This window comes from Chanos chanos, chromosome 1 (assembly GCF_902362185.1).
Source record: "Chanos chanos chromosome 1, fChaCha1.1, whole genome shotgun sequence".
Classification (NCBI taxonomy): Eukaryota; Metazoa; Chordata; class Actinopteri; order Gonorynchiformes; family Chanidae; genus Chanos; species Chanos chanos.
The window spans coordinates 55,496,818-55,513,480 of record NC_044495.1 but is presented as its reverse complement, the minus strand read 5'-3'; the positions used below and the strand labels follow the sequence as shown (position 1 = coordinate 55,513,480).

General features: G+C 39.5%; 1 protein-coding gene across 1 annotated transcript; it reads right to left on the bottom strand.

The window, feature by feature from the left end:
* Positions 1-10,611: 10,611 nt before the first annotated feature.
* LOC115819733 (ceramide synthase 2-like) lies at positions 10,612-16,199 on the bottom strand. Its single transcript, XM_030783238.1, has 10 exons — positions 16,027-16,199; positions 15,511-15,628; positions 14,993-15,111; positions 14,651-14,708; positions 13,926-13,976; positions 13,274-13,366; positions 12,939-13,067; positions 12,648-12,754; positions 12,042-12,195; positions 10,612-10,662 (listed from the first exon to the last, which is right to left on the bottom strand). Exons 1-10 carry the CDS (start codon positions 16,197-16,199, stop codon positions 10,612-10,614), a joined length of 1,053 nt encoding a protein of 350 aa, XP_030639098.1.
* Between the last annotated feature and the right edge of the window lie 464 nt (positions 16,200-16,663).

Below are 16,663 nucleotides of genomic sequence, written 5' to 3'. Positions count from 1 at the left end.
ACAGCTGAGAAAGCGAAATCGTAACAATCCGTAAATCACCATGCAAACAGGAACAGGGTATACCAGTGTAGAATGTTGTTCCTTTTCTAAAAAAAAAGGGGGGTCCATTCTTTATGATGCAGGCGCTGCACCTGACTCGAGCACCACCCAGTTTATGGATTTAAGGACCACAAAGGTATAAATTCAATTTAGATAGGCATAAGGTTATCACAAACTGAAACTATATAATCCCGTCTAACCCATGTCAATAAACAGACACAAAATGAAACCAAACAGTTTACGGCCTTTTGTACAACCACTGTCACTGACCCTGAAGGACGATATGTTATCATCAACGCCACCATTAACAACAACAACTACACTATTGCTAATACATATGGACCCAACACTGATGACCCTGCTTTCTTCCATACATTTTTCGACTCACTATCTAACTTATCAGATTCTACAGTCATAATTGGAGGTGACTTTAAAACAGTTATTAATCCCACTTTGGACAGATCTTCTGCAACAGTTAATTCCAGAAACTGGCACTCCACTGAAATATTAAAACGATACATGAATGACTTTGGTCTTGGCAATAGTTGGCGACTGAAAAACCCATCACTCAGGGAATACTCACACTTTTCTCCACCCCATCAATCTTTCTCTCGTAATGACTTTTTTCTCACCAGTAACTTGATTATATCCGACATCACAGATCCCAAAATTCATCCCATCGTAATCAGCGATCATGCTCCTGTATCATTTAATCTAAACACCAAACAAGTCAAACAACCCATATCCAGACGGAGATTTAACACTTGCTTGCTTAAAGATCCTGACTTCAATACATTTTTTTATAAAAGAGTGGGCATCCTTCATGGAAACTAACAACTCTCTGAAAATCTCATCTACCCTACTTTGGGAAACAGCAAAAGCAGTATTGAGAGGAAGAATCATATCATACTCATCATACAAGGCAAAAAATGAAAGCACTGACTGACACATGGTAAAAACCCCACAGAGCAAATTCAAAAGGAACTGACAGAAACTAAATCGCAGCTCAACCACATTATAAACCAAAAAACCCAATTCCTGATACAAAGACTCAGACATGAACAGACACGAACATAATAACAATTCAGGAAAATATCTGGTAAATCAACTCAAACGAAATAAAGAAAAATCTACTATGCAATCACCCCAAGACATTAATGATGCATTCAGAGTCTATACACAAGTCTACAACAAATTATATACACCTGACAAAGAACCCAATTTAATAGATATTAACACCTTCCTCAGTGATATAGAACTTCCCCGACTTTATAAGGAACAAGCAGATGAACTAGACACACCAATAACACCTAATGAACTCCATAAAGCAGTTAATAAGATGCCAAACAATAAAGCTCCAGGACCTCACGGCTTTCCTGCCGAGTTTTATAAACATTTTTGTAATACAATCACACCACTGTTGTACAGAATGGTAAGCAATATTAAACAAAACTCAACAATCCCACCTCACATGAACACTGCCCTCACCTCAGTACTACTGAAACATGAAAAAGACCCAACTCTCTGTTCCAGCTACCACCCCCTATCGCTCATCAACACAGATATCAAAATCATCAGCAAAGCACTAGCCACCCGTATTGAAACTGTAATCCTGTCACTAATCCACTCAGATCAAACTGGCTTCATTAAAGGAAGACACTCTTCAAACAACATGCACAGATTACTTAATCTAATTAATGTATCAAAACAAAACAATAATAGTATCATTAGATGCAGAAAAAGCTTTCGATAGAGTAAACTGGAAATTCTTACTTGCAACACTACACAGACTTGGTTTCAGAGACTCATTCATTCAGTGAATAAGAATTCTGTGCAGTTCACCAATGGCCACAGTTGTTACTAATGGGTTAACATCACAGAGCTTCACACTGCACAGGGGAACCAGACAAGGATGCCCACTCTCTCCAAGCGCTTTTTGCCCTATTCATCGAACCTCTCGCTGCTGCAATACGTCAAAACAACAACATTAAAGGAATCCAAACCCTCAACACTCACCACAAGATTAGCCTTCATGCAGATAATGTATTGCATTATTTACAAGAACCATCTAACTTTCTACAAGAAGCCATCAAGCTCACTAACTCATTCTCCAAGCTCTCAGACTACACTATAAATTGGACCAATTCAACAACCCTACCCGTATGTGGTGACGACTGGAATGCTGCAGCTCAAAACCCACCTCTTCCCATTCCCACTGGAAACATTAAGTATTTGGGCATTAATATCTCCACCAGACTGTCAGAGTTTGGTGGAGATATTAATGTTTGAACTTCACCCCATTAATAAAAACAATAGAAGATGACTTAAACTGCGGGATAAATTTACCTCTCTCATTAATTGATAGAATAACAACCGTAAAAATGATCATATTACCAAAAATCAATTAACTTTTCACAATGATTCCAACCCAGCCCACCACTAAATGGTTCAACTCATTAAACTCCATAACAAGCAAATTCTACTGGAAAAATAAAACACCCTGAATCAAACTGGCCACATTATAGAAACAAAAAACCCAAGGAGCCCCAAACTTCCAAAATTACTATCTGGCAAATCAGCTACAGTATATCACCAATTGGATTTACCCAAACCAGCAGAACAACTCATGGTTAGAAATAGAACAAGCAGAATGTAAAGAAATCTCAATATCTGACCTCCCGTTTCTCAGTAACATGATAAAACACCGTAACTACTTTAATAACACAGTAATTTCAACAACTCTGACAGCCTGGTGAAAAATTAACAAAATCTTCAAATCTGAAATGAAACCCTGTAAATATACTCCAATTTGGCACAACCCTGACTTTTTATTCAAAAAGACACCACTTATCTTCAACACATGGAAACAAAGGGGTATTACGCACCTCCACCATCTTTTCCAGAATAACAATTTTACCACTTTTCAACATTTGGTCCAAAACTACAACGTTGGGAAAGAACAATATCTTCAATACCTTCAATTAAAGTCTATTTTAAAATCCAATCAGTTTACCAAATAACAACTTACTACCTCCCCCACTTGTAGAAGAAATTGAAAAAATAACCAACCAGAAGAAAACTCTTTCAAAATTATATAAACTAATATCCACCACAGACTCAACAATCTCCATTCCAATTAAAGCATGGGAAAAAGACCTATCACTCACATCTGATACTGAATTCTGGACCCAAATCTGAAGGATTGCCTTCACAATGACAAAAAATACCAACCTACAACTAATACAGTTCAAGGTAATACACAGAGCACACATCACTCAGCACAGGATGTATAAAATGGGGCTCACAGACTATGACACATGCTCACACTGCTCATTAAACATCCCAGATAATTATCTCTACTCAACCTGGCTATGCCCTCCAACTCAACATTTCTGGCAACAAGTCATTGACAAAATTTCTCATATTATGAGCTGTAGCATTCCACTATCACCACCCCCTCTGTCTACTCCGAGATCTCTCAGTAATAAAAAAATACATTAAGCATCACGCAATGGTTAAACCTCCTCAAAGATTACATATCACACACACACACACACACACATTACAATCCCTTACAAAATCTTACTTCCTCCCTTTCATCATCTTACACTCGGATCTTGTACCTCCCACATCCACACATGTACTTCCCCATTACTTCCACACAATCCATTGTACGCAATGCCTGGTCTTGTCTTGTTATGGTTATGTCAGCCTGTCTGTCTGTCCACCTGTTTGGTTTTGTCATGTCCCATTATGGCCTGTGATGTCAGTTTGTTCGTCTGTCTGTCTGTCTGTCTACCTGCCTGCTTGGTCTTGTCATGTCTTTTCGTGCTTATTCTTTATGTGCTTATCTGTCCTTTTGCTTATTGTTGTTATGTCTCATCATTCCTCTATCTGTAGGTCTGTCCCGTCTGTCTGTCTGTCTAGGAATTATGAGGGAGGAAGGGTGCGTAGGTGGGTTGTGGAGCGACTTCACTGAAGGTACTGAATCTGCACTTGTTAAAAATAAATAAATAAAGTTGTCCTCCGAAAGGGGGGTTGAGGGCAAAAAAAAAAAAAAAAAAAAAAAAGAATGATCAAGGCACAAATGGTAATATGGTGGTAATGAGGCTATGTATAAGTATTCAGTGTAAGACTGAATGAGTGTAAGAGCAAAGATGCATGCGTGTGTGTGAGAGAGAGAGTGTGCATGTATGTGGGCATGTGCCCAGCTGTGCACTGAAGAGAGAAGGAGGAGCGAGGGAGAGAGGCTGTGAGCAGGCACACAGACAAGAGGTATGTGTGGAATGTATGTGTAGCGCGCAAGCGTCTGTGCTAGGCACCACCGAGAGTAGGGATGGGCAACAAGAAGCGTGTGCCAGGGAGAGAAACAGAGGATCTCTAACTTAAGAGCTAGTCTGAACTAGGCCCTAAATCCAACAAACTCTACCTAACCTAGTGGTAACTGTGGCTTAAAAAGTTTCTGTGACTGAAAAAAGTAGGGATCAGGTTCAAAGAGGCACAAATGCCGTAACTGGCTTGAGTGGTCCACCTCACACCCCAAACAACAATCCCGCAATTACACGTTAATGATGTGTTGTAGTGTGACACCAACAGTGGCCTTTATGAGTTTGAAGCCCAGCCGAGCAACGCATCCACCCATGTCTTCGGCAGGTTGTGAAAGTTTTTACAGCTTCATTGACGAAACTGACACTGGACTTCGTGACTGACTCACAGCTTGAATTCGTCACCCTGCTACCGGAGCGGTCTTGGTCTGCCACATTGCAAGCTACTACGAGCCTATCCGCTTATCCTACCAGGATATTCCCGTTCTGGTGTGGTCCGTCTGCCGGGCTCAGGCCATTTTTCTCCGCTAGCCACCACCGCACCGGTTGACCTCCATTCCCCGAGTAGGAGTGCAAAGCTAACTGGTAGCCAATCTGGCCAATCTTCGTCCCCTTCCCTGGTCCTCACAACCAACTACAAAGCAACGCCACCTGAAAATGGCTTTGCTGAACATTCGTTCGCTCAACAAAAAAAGCCTTATCCTGCACGAATTTATAACTGACAATAATCTGGATTTCCTCTGTCTCACTGAAGCCTGGCACAAACCACTGGACTATTTCTCATTAAACCAGACAACACCAACAGGATTCACTTACATTGACGAACCCCGCACTGATGGGCGGGGAGGTGGTGTCGCTGCTGTATTCAGGGAGGACATCAAAACAACCACCATCTCCACTCTTGTTGCTCGTTCTTTTGAACATATTGCCTTCAAACTCTCAGGCCCCACTCCTCTGGTCACTGCCGTTATTTACCGTCCCCCAAGCCAAACGCCTCCTTTCTCTCTGACTTCTCTGAGTTTCTGACCCAGTTATGTTCTATCTCACCTTCTATTCTCCTCCTGGGTGATTTTAATGTCCACATTGATGACACTGACGGTAAATTCGCCACAGAATTCCTGGAACTATTACAATGCTTTAACTTCACACAACATATCAACTTCCCCACTCACAGCCATGGTCACATTTTGGATTTGGTCTGCTCCACTGGACTCTCAATTCATCATCTCTCCAGCCGAAACTTTGACGTCTCTGACCAGCTGGCAGTCATTTTGGACATCGACATCCCTATCCCCATTCCAAAAGACAAACGAAATATATCCTTCGGAAACCTCAAATCTGTCTCTCCCTCGGCTCTATCTGCTCTTCTTGCTAGTAAACTGTCCACCTCCTCTCCCCCTCTGTCTGAAAATCCCTCTGATATCGTTAATTATTACAACGACATACTTTCCTCCTGTCTTGATCAGATGGCTCCTGTTAAAACCAAAACCGTTTCATTCACACACTCAGCTCCCTGGTACACTCCTGAACTCCACCAAATGAAAACCCGCAAGCGCCAGCTCGAGAGACTCTACAAGAAATCTGGCCTCACAGTGCATCTTCAGGCTTATTCAGACTACCTCCAACAATACAAAGAAGCTCTCACCACGGCTCGGTCCACCTATTACTCAGACCTCATACACTCTGGCTCCAACAACCCCAAGGCTCTCTTCTCCACAATAAACAATCTTCTCAAGCCCACTGACTACACTCTCAAAACCTTTACTGTCAATAAGTAAGTAATAACTCTTTCCTTTCATTTTTTTCAGACTAAAATTGATACCATCTACAATAATCTGACCACCTCCCCTGCTCTCCTCAGCTCCCAAAGTGCGTCTCTCCAATGCACCAGTCAGCCCCTGTCTCAGTTCTCCTCCGTTTCCCCAATGGAACTGGCCAACATCATGGTGGGAATGAAAAGCTCCAACTGCATTCTGGATCCCATCCAACTTCATCAAGGACTGTCTCCCAGTTCTCTGATCATAAACTCCTCCCTCAGTTCTGGTTCAGTTCCCCAAACGCTCAAACTGGCTGCTGTCACCCCCATTCTCAAAATACCTGGACTCAACCCAACATCATGTGCAATTTCCGTCCCATCGCCAATCTCCCCTTTCTCTCAAAAATACTGGAACGTGTTGGCGCCTCCCAAATCAAAGACCACCTCAGCTCAAATGACTTGTTCGAACCATTTCAATCTGGTTTCCGTTCACAGTACAGCACAGAATCGTCTCTGCTCAAAGTCACCAATGACCTACTCCTCTCCTCAGACTCTGGCCACCTCAGCATTCTCATCCTCCTTGACCTCACCACAGCTTTTGACACCATCAACCACACCATTCTTCTTTCCCATCTGGAATCCCATGTCAACATCACCAGCACTGCCCTCTCCTGGTTAAAGTCATATCTCACAAATAGATAACAGTTCATCAATATTAACAACTGCACCTCCTCCATAGCCCCTCTGTCCCAAGGCATCCCCCAGGGTTTAGTGCTTGGTCCTCTTCCATTCATCCTCTACATGCTCCCCCTTGGCAACATCATCCGTCAGCACAGTCTCCACTTCCACTGCTATGCTGAAGATGTCCAGCTCTACATTTCCACCAAATCCATCATCACTGCAACTTACTGTACTCTGACCAACTGTATAACTGAGGTTAAATCCTTGATGCAAGCCAATTTCCTCATGCTAAACTGGGAAAACTCAGCTATGATCATCATCAGTCCCAAATCCCTCACAAAAAATGTTCACAATGTCCGCCTCACCATCAATAACTCCACATTGTCTCCCTCCCCACACATCCACAGCCTCAGAGTCATTTTTGACAGCAACCTCTCTTTTGAACACCATGTTAACCACATCACTAGAACTGCTTTCTTCCACCTAAAGAACATAGCACGTCTCCATTCGTCACTCTCCTTTTCTACTGCAGAAACTCTGATCCATGCTTTCATTACATCCAGGATTGACTACTGCAACAGCATTCTTCACGGCTCATCAACCAAAGTCCTAAATAAACTTCAGTACATCCAGAACTCTGCTGCTCGCCTGCTCACTCACTCCATTCCCGTGATCACATCACCCCAGTCCTTTAGAAACTCCACTGGCTTCCTGTCCCTCAATGGATCCAATCCAAAGTTCTCCTTTTCACCTTCAAAGCCCTCCATAACCAGGCCCCCTCCTATCTCACCGACCTGGTCCATCTCCACGCTCCTTCCCGAAGCCTCCGTTCCTCTGATGTGAAACTCCTGTCTGTACCATGCAGGACCAAGCACTGAACCTGGGGCGATAGAGCCTTCTCCATTGCTGCCCCCTCCCTCTGGAACTCCCTCCCCCAACAAATCCGAGACTGCACTGAACTATCATTATTCAAATCCCTCCTTAAAACCCACCTTTTTCGAAGTGCTTTTAATCTGTGATTAACACTGCATCTTATACCCTTTTATTGCATTGATTTTATGACTTTTCTCTCCTTAGTCAAGTGCCTCTGACTCTTATTTCTTATTTTATTGTTTCTTAAGTTCCCTTATTATTTTTCTTATGATTGATTCTTTTACTGATTATTTTATGCTTGTTAAGCCTCTTTGAGTATCGTGAAAAGCGCACTACAAATAAAATGTATTATTATCATTATTATAGTGTTGACTTGGTCACTGTGTCCCCTGGAGAAGACAGTCCAGTGAAAATATACAAGGGGTCAGTAAAACTCTGAGGTACTGACCCGGAGGACCAGTGGGGGAAATATGTCAGATTGGACATTGGGTTGTAAGTTTCAGTGTTAGTGTTGTCATCAGCTGGGCCAGATGTAAATAACTTAAGTAGCCAAGTTCTGTGTGGTAGTGATGGAAAGGATACCCTCCCAATCACCATGCTTCAGCAGTGTCCAACTTCGCATGTATTACAAGAGACATGGACCAGTCCTCACTCACCCAGAATGGCTCAAGGGTCAGCCATGTCAGGTACTTGAGGCAGAATAGGGTTTTGTGCATTCCAAACTTAGGACAAAGAGGGGTAAAAGAAAAAAAGCTTGTTTATCATTGGAGTAAACGATCCCTAATTGGGAAACGACAATAATCTACTGTAAAAGCAGAACTTTTGCCTGGTGACCAAAAGGGAATGAGAGTCAAAGAGATAATTGTTTACTCCACCAATTCCCCTGCATTTTCTTAATGGGCTGTTACATTGTTCATGTTTAGAAGAGAAACATTTGGGGGATGGATGTTGCCCATTAAGGTATGTTACACAGAGTTATTGTGCTCATCAGGAGCGCTAAATACGCCTGAGGATGCACTGTTTATCATCAAGAAAAAAAAAAAAGAAAGAAAACAAACAAACAACACCAACAAAAAAAGCAACGTAACATTTACTTTCACATTTACTTGCAGAGATTAAAAGTATGAGCATGGGATTTGTTACTTAGGGTTTCTAAAATTGTAAGCAAACAGTTAGCTGTTCTCTGTGGGTTCTTCATCTTATTTTGCAGATTTAGACATCATATCAAGGGGAACACCCTACCAAGAAGTATTAGAGAGGCAGGCTCAGTGGACAGTTTTAAACGGCAACTTAAAACATATCTTTTTAGTCTAGCGTACTATTAGCAATGTTGTTCTCTTTTTTTGTTTTAATGGTTTTTATTCATTTTATCCATTCCTCATTTTTTAAATTCTTTTTTTATTTCATGTAATCTATTCTTTTAATTATTTTCCTCTAAACTGTTTTATTAATTTTGACAATCTCTCCTGTTTTATGTCCCTTGAATTATGTGGTTTATCCTTTCTTTTTTATTGTGTGGTCTATTTACTACCATTTTATTTATTTTATTACTTTTTATTATTATCATTATTATTGTTATTTTCGTTCTGCTGATATGTAAAAACACTTTGAGCTACATTCTTTGTATGAAAAGTGCTATACAAATAAAGTATTATTATTATTATTATTATTATATCAAATTTAGACATGATTCTATGCCACTGTTTTCATCAGGACAAAGTGCTAAGGCACAGAGTTTGAGCCAAGTTACAAAGTGTCTCCATTAACACTGTACAAAAGTGTCTCATGTCTGGTTATAAGCATAACTGAAGGATGCAGTTTTTGTCAGCAAAGTATTAGCATGCTCTCCCAGGTCATAAATTGTTTGTGTGATACACTGTCAGTATAATGCCAGTATTTTTTTCCTAGCTTCACCACTGCACAGGCCTGTATCTGGTCCACAGGTCCAACAGTCATAAGAGGTAACACTCTTCAGAAATGTCTCTCCACACTTCCCCCTCCGTTGCCATTCCTAACCTTCTGCTGTCCATCATGATCCTGTAAGGAAAATCTGGAGTCTCCTTATGGAGAGCTGCTAAGTCTCAGAGACAACAAACTTCAGATGTGATGAATCATTTAGCTTTACTCCAACAGCATGATCTTGCCAATTCCAGTGCAGTCTTTCTGAACAGCAAGAATGACAGAGTATTCATACAACGATACAAACAACTTTAGAGTTTCCATGATATAGGAGTGGGACTAGTCTGTCTAGCTATTGAAATCTGCAACACAACATGTTCTTGAAGGAAAACTGCAGAGTTGACCCAAAATACTTATTCCCTGAACCAGCCCTGACCTTCTTTATTCTTCAGGCACCTACAGTCTCAAAGGCAGATGTTGCACTTCCACACAACTTTCCCTCAATAGCATCCCTTTGTTTGACGTATGATTTTATTTTTAATACAGACATAATTCCAGACAGTGACAGATGGTTGCGGCCCAGCATCCCTTTAACAGTTTTGCTTGTCTAATCTAAAATATTTTTACCTGAGGTTACAGACAGTTCAAGCAGTGTCAGACATTGTTGATTATGTAAAAGTACAGAAGATCTTAATGTTACAACAGATCAGTAATGTTTTCTCCGCATTCTCCTATAACTTCCTCTTTGTTATTTATACAATTTACAATCTGGTATTTAGCAGACGCTTTTAACCAAAGAGACTTAAAATAAGTGCATCAATCAGATCCCATTGCCCTATAAACAGAGATCACAATAAGGCTGTACATTAATTACCCTCCGTATTATGCTCCTGGAATTCTGTGACAGTAAATGGTAAAAACAGTGTTCAACCTAAAATGAAACTTAGTATTGCAGCTTAAGACTTGACTGGGCAGAATATATGCTCAGGCAGTGTTACTGCTTAAATATTTTCCACAGTTCTCCATCGTGGTACTGTCTCATTTGTCATCCTCCTCTTCTTCAGTATCGCTCCTCTCATCTTTGGTCAGCTGTTCCATCAGAAAGGAAAAGAGGCATGAGTTGAACAAAAAAAGAAAATACCAGTATCTAATAAAAATAGCAAGGAAAACAGCAAAAGTATACAAGCAAAAATGTGCATAAAAAAAAGAATGCATATTTCATAAGGTCAGTGACCACTGTTAAATTTTTTGTCAAAAGGCTTTATATAACAAATTGTAAAGCTGCTCTGAGCAGTCAAGGAATCCACCTCTATCTTAAACCGAAACCACAGAGGTATCAATGAAGCGTACAGTTTGTATAGTCTTTCCTGTGTATGGCACTGTGGTGAAACAGTAGATTTGCTTTATTGTTTTTCATAGATTTCATAGAAACACAGAGAAAACATATGTGGAGAAGTTATGCGGTGGAAATGTCATGCCAACTCCCAAGAGTAAATCAGGGAGGAAAAAAAAGAATTCAGTCATTTGTATGTTGAGAACAATATTAAATTCGGCATTATAAAAGGAAATTATGCAAGTTTGACAGGTACAGATTTCTTCGTAAGTCACAGTGACACCCCTCGCAGATTGTGTCACACCTCAGGCACAACAGGTCGTCTACTCAAACTTCAGAACACAAATGGATATTTTCTGTCCATAGCTCCCTGACACATCAGTGGTCAAAATAATACCTACACATGCCAACTAATTAGTATTTATTTATAACATCGAGTAGCGAGACTTCTGTGAAAACAAATGTCATCGCACTCAAGTGAACTGCATGACTGCAGTGATGGCTCTGCCTGTCTTTGCAGACAGACTTGGGAACCGGATGAACAAGTATTGATGCAATACAATTTGGTTATGCCAAGTTGGTTATGCATTGTCCGAGCCCTTAGCTAATTCAGTCATACCCAATATAAAAAAAGAGAAAGGCCAGTTGTAACATGAAACCTACCATGAAAACCTATCGGAAGAGGGAAATGAGAGTGATAATTAATAGGCACAAATACTAAATGTTGTAATGCCATTCCTTCCTGCTCTACAGCATAATTAGACACTGTTGCTGACAAATCTTTGTTCTGACTAGAGTTCAAATTACAACATTTTAATTTTACAGAAAATACAACGATTCATTTTGTTAAACTTTCTTAAGCAGCGTGTTTCAATTAATGAGGCTTTATCTTATAAAGAGACTTATTTATGGCAACATAAACATTGGCAAATTACTAATGGCAACATTGACCTTAATAAATAATATGCATTCCTGGAGCACCACCCAAGATAAACTTATCTGAAACTGAACTGAACACATTAAATGACAGGTAAAGGGAGTATTGGGATGTAAAAATATCGTTTATGAGACTGACAAGAAAAAAATTGAATGTGGAGTTGTTAAACTATGTCTGGTAGAAAGAAGAGTTACTTACAGTGCCAAAGAGGAGCTTCTTCAGCATGCGAAGTATCAGGTAGGCCCAGTATATGTGTAGCATCAAAAGGATGACTAACATGACATTGAAGAAGTAATGTCCGAAAAAAGGAGGGGTGTAATCTAGTGGGTCGACCCAAGTGCAAGGGATGATCCTAATACAGACCCAAAAGAATTTTTTTAAAGCTTGCTTTTAAATTGCAGAATTAACCTTCCTGAGAGGTTTGACACATCAGATAAGTAGACAAACCAAAATGTTGCAACTAGAAGAAATCTGGTTCATTCAGGAAACACCACAAATGTATCCTCCAGGAAACATTTAACCCGAGGCACGTTACATTGTTTTTTTTTTATCAGTGTAGTTGAGGGTCTCATGTAAACTGTCTCAATTAATTACCGATTTTCTCAGATACTGGATGCTTCTGGATCGTGGCTGACATTAAATGCTGAGCCCAACTGCATATCAAGATGGAGCAAAGAGTGGCTAACTTTATTTGGTTCGTCTTCAAGAAGTCTGTAATTATTACTCTTGGACAGCGCATTCATTATAATAATGCTGTCCCCATTCACACCAACATATAAAGAGAGAATTTCAGAATTTACTCACCAGAATGGAAGAATTATAAGTCGGGTCACCACGAATACTATGGCAAACATAACAAAGATGGTGTTGCAGGTTTTCTCGCATTTAGCATAATTGAATATCTTAGCAGACTAAAACAAAACAAAAAGCATGCTGTCAATTTATTAATTATTTAAATACTTTCATGACAAACAAAAAAAAAGATGTTGCTGACTTGTGTTACTTGTGTCTTATTCTTTTGCTTCAAAATGGTTAATGTGGCATGTGTGTGGGGTTTGTAAAAAGAGCATGATGATAAAAATCATCATTACTTACCTCAAGAAATACATCAGAAGCATCGTGAATGAACAAAAGTAAGCAACCAACTCGGATGTAGTTAGCACACCAAGAAACGGATAAAATGGCCAGGGTGATTAAATGATGGAAAATTTGTACTTTAAAATCCTGCAGAAAAAAAAAGTATCAACTTATTAATGGTTTTGTCTATGCTTCAGTTATTGTTCTCTCCTCAGTTCATAGTTAAATTTGCACAAAGAAGCTCACATAAGAAAGAAGTACAACAGTCACTGAAAGTTAAATTACTGGAACACTATTGCTACAAATACAAAAAGCACAAGTATAGCTCATTATCACTGATGTCACATACTGACCTTTCGTTTAACATCAAATGTAATGCTAAAAAGAAGTGACCCGTAGAAGCTCATCTCCAGTATGTAATACCAGTATTGTGACTGAAGCATCGACTACAGACAAAATAAAAAAAAAGAGAAAAAACATTTTTCAGTCACTTTGGTAACAGTACTCAGACCATTAATATGAACTGAATTAATTGTACTTTTTGAGATCAATGGGGCATAAAACATCTTATTAAAATATAACATGAGACACATCAGTCATTTTTAAAGATGTTCCCTGTTGATGTAAATCAAATATACTAACATCAAGTTCTCATTAAACGACACAAATCTCAGTAACACTATCAAACTGGATGACATCACTTTTCATTTGTCGAGAGCTTAAAACTCAGTAGAGAGCAGCTCCAGACACACGCCTCACATGAAATTGCTGTTTGATTTGAACAGACATGAAGTGTATCAGCTTTTTTTTTTTTTTTATGACCAGTGCTTTTATAGCCAGTGCAAGTTTGAGTATTGTATGCAATGTCTATAAGAATTTTTGGAAGAAGTCATCAGAACTGTATATTTAATTATTAATGTTCAGATTTGAACAGTTCTGACAAGTGAAGTTTCTGCCATTGGTTCTGTTTGAGCCGAAAGATTACTGCCATGAAGTAAAACCCACCTGTTTCGGATAAGCAACCCACAGTTCCTGAAGATCGTAAAACCAGGGTTTCTGCAAAAGGAGTGGGTAAGTTACGAACACAGCACAAACCAGCAAAACCAACAAAAGCTGATAAAAGCTGTAGCTGACTATGTAGCTAGCGAAACCCCCACATGGAATTAGAAAACATCAGTCCTGATTGCTACTGAGACATTTATGTGGATTATTTTGAATGTATGGTTAAAGTAAACACAAGGTCAATTCGAAAAGTAAAAGTCCAAAAAACAACAAAAAAATTAGATGCAGAGTTTGGAACTGAGTAGTGTAAATGCAGCTTAATTCCAACAACACAGCACATTTATCATATCGTTTTAGATGGTCTGTTTCATAAACATATTCTGAACAGGCCTGTAACTCTGCCAACGCCATCCTTAACTACGATAACATGGTCTCTTTCACCTGTGAACCTTAACGCCAGACCTAGCTGATAGTGCGTCGTATCTCATGCCGAGACCATAGTTTTTCCACAAGGCATAGCACAGCAATAACCAAATCCACACTATCTCAGGATTTTACATTTATAGAGGCACCTTATGATACAAAGGTGAACTAGTATGGTTATCTCAGTTTTCAGTTCAACAGAAAGGTTTTAGGTGAACAGACTGCTGATTGCACAGGCACAATAATGTGTACAACTAATATTATAAGCTTGAATTTGGAACATAGTAAAAAAAAAAAATACTTACATCATGTAATGCAACTATTCCTCCTAGGAAAGCAAAAAGGTAGTAGGCTAATCTCCAACTACAGAGAACAGGACAGAGGAAAAGTCTGTTTTGTTATATTTGTATTGAATCATCAATACAATCATTTGCCATCATGGGTAGTTTTAATATGCTGGCCATGTGTAGTAATGTGATTCTGACTGAGAAAACTACAAATGCAAAACCAGAAGACATGACCAGTCGCAGCAAAGCAAAAGACAGGAGAAGAAACTGATGAGAAATTAAAATCCACTGTACCACTGCAAGGCTAGCTCATCACATTTTTACACAACACACCAGCAGATGGCTGCGAATTTATTTTACCTGGCCTCCCTAAATTTCTTCAGGACTCCTGGGCGTTCATGGTTTCGCCTCCTCCTGAACCAGCGCTCTACCTGTCTGCTTGTCAAACTGCACTTTTTGGACAGACCATCAATCTCTGTCTGAACCAGGGGAAGAAAAGGTAAACTTGACTCACACTGGGTTGTATGTGTTTAGATGCATTCAGATGTAATACCAATAGAAGAAATCTCATCTAGATCCTTCTTCTCATTTCCTGCCATGTATGGATCAACGCAAAGATGTGCTATATGTCCAGGCAACACTGAATCATTCCTTTCACTCATTAGCACACAAGAAGCACAATCACCGCTACACAACATAGAGGGAGATCTTCATCAGACTTTTTTCCTACAGATGCTTCCTATGAGTTCTTGTTGTGTTGATAAATAATTCTAAATTGTTTATGAAAATGTAAAAAGGTCAAAACTATTACCTTTGATGAAAAAAGCCACAGCGGTCTGGCGTGAGACTGCAACATTGAGCTTAGGTGTAAATCATACCTGTCCCGGATTCTTAGACTGGGTGGTAAAGTAAAGCTCCAGTATGGGAATGTGTTCTACTTTGTGCCCGGCTTTTTCCCTGACCCCAAGCGATGCTGCAAATGGTGTGGCTATTAACCTAAAAATCAATAAATTAATCAGTAAACATTAAATATTAAAATATTACACAGATGAAAGCAATTTCAATGTAGTTGTAAAGTTGCACAGTAGAAAAGTGAAGATTCACATGGAAGTAATATTAACATATTGGCTTGTTTTGTTTTACTTGTTTGTTTCTTTTTAATTATTCTCTTTATGAGACTAAAAATCAAACAGCGACGTAGGATTTGGATCATGTTTGTGGGCTGAATAAGACATAATGTATAATGCTGGTGTTGTTGTTTTTCTAACCACAACTACACAAAAGCCAGATAATAATTTTCTCCTTTTGAATTAACAGAGTTACTTGGTCTCCATTCTTAACATAACTGCAAAATATTTTTATTTCTGTGTGTGTGCCTACAGTTAGTTTCTCACCTCTCAAACAGGTATCTAACAATGAGGAATCCTACTGAAAAGGGCACAGTAACATAAAGGTCAGACGCTTTGGTATAGACAAGCCCTTCTCTATCCTCTAGATCCGCCCATGTAGAATTCCATGGCATCCATAAGCGATTCCACCAGAACCAATCACTGATAGTTTGCATCATCCTCCCGATGCTGCCGAAAAACAAACAACCTTGTCATCAGCTATATCAGAGAACAAGAGTCCAACCATCATGCATTGTTGCAAAACTATGAGCAGAGACTCAAAGTACTATCCCAACATGTATTCAAGACAATCTCTATTGATCCAACCCATTGACAAAGTGTGCATATCTTCCTAGACAGACACCTTTTTAATGTAGTAAACTTATTCAGGATGAGAAATTCATCCTTAAATCCTTTTTAATACTCAAGGTTTTAACAAAAAAGTAGCTTGAGTCTTCAGTGTTACAGATGTGTAACCAGATTTGTCCTTAATTTCTATTGTGATTATTTATACAGGCCCCATCCATGTCCAACACTAATTCTCAGTTAGAGCAAAATTGCCATGCAGTCAGTGAACCCACAGTGTACATCCTAGCAACAGGACCCACAGTGAGAGATGAAAGCTGATGAAAAAACAATTTTG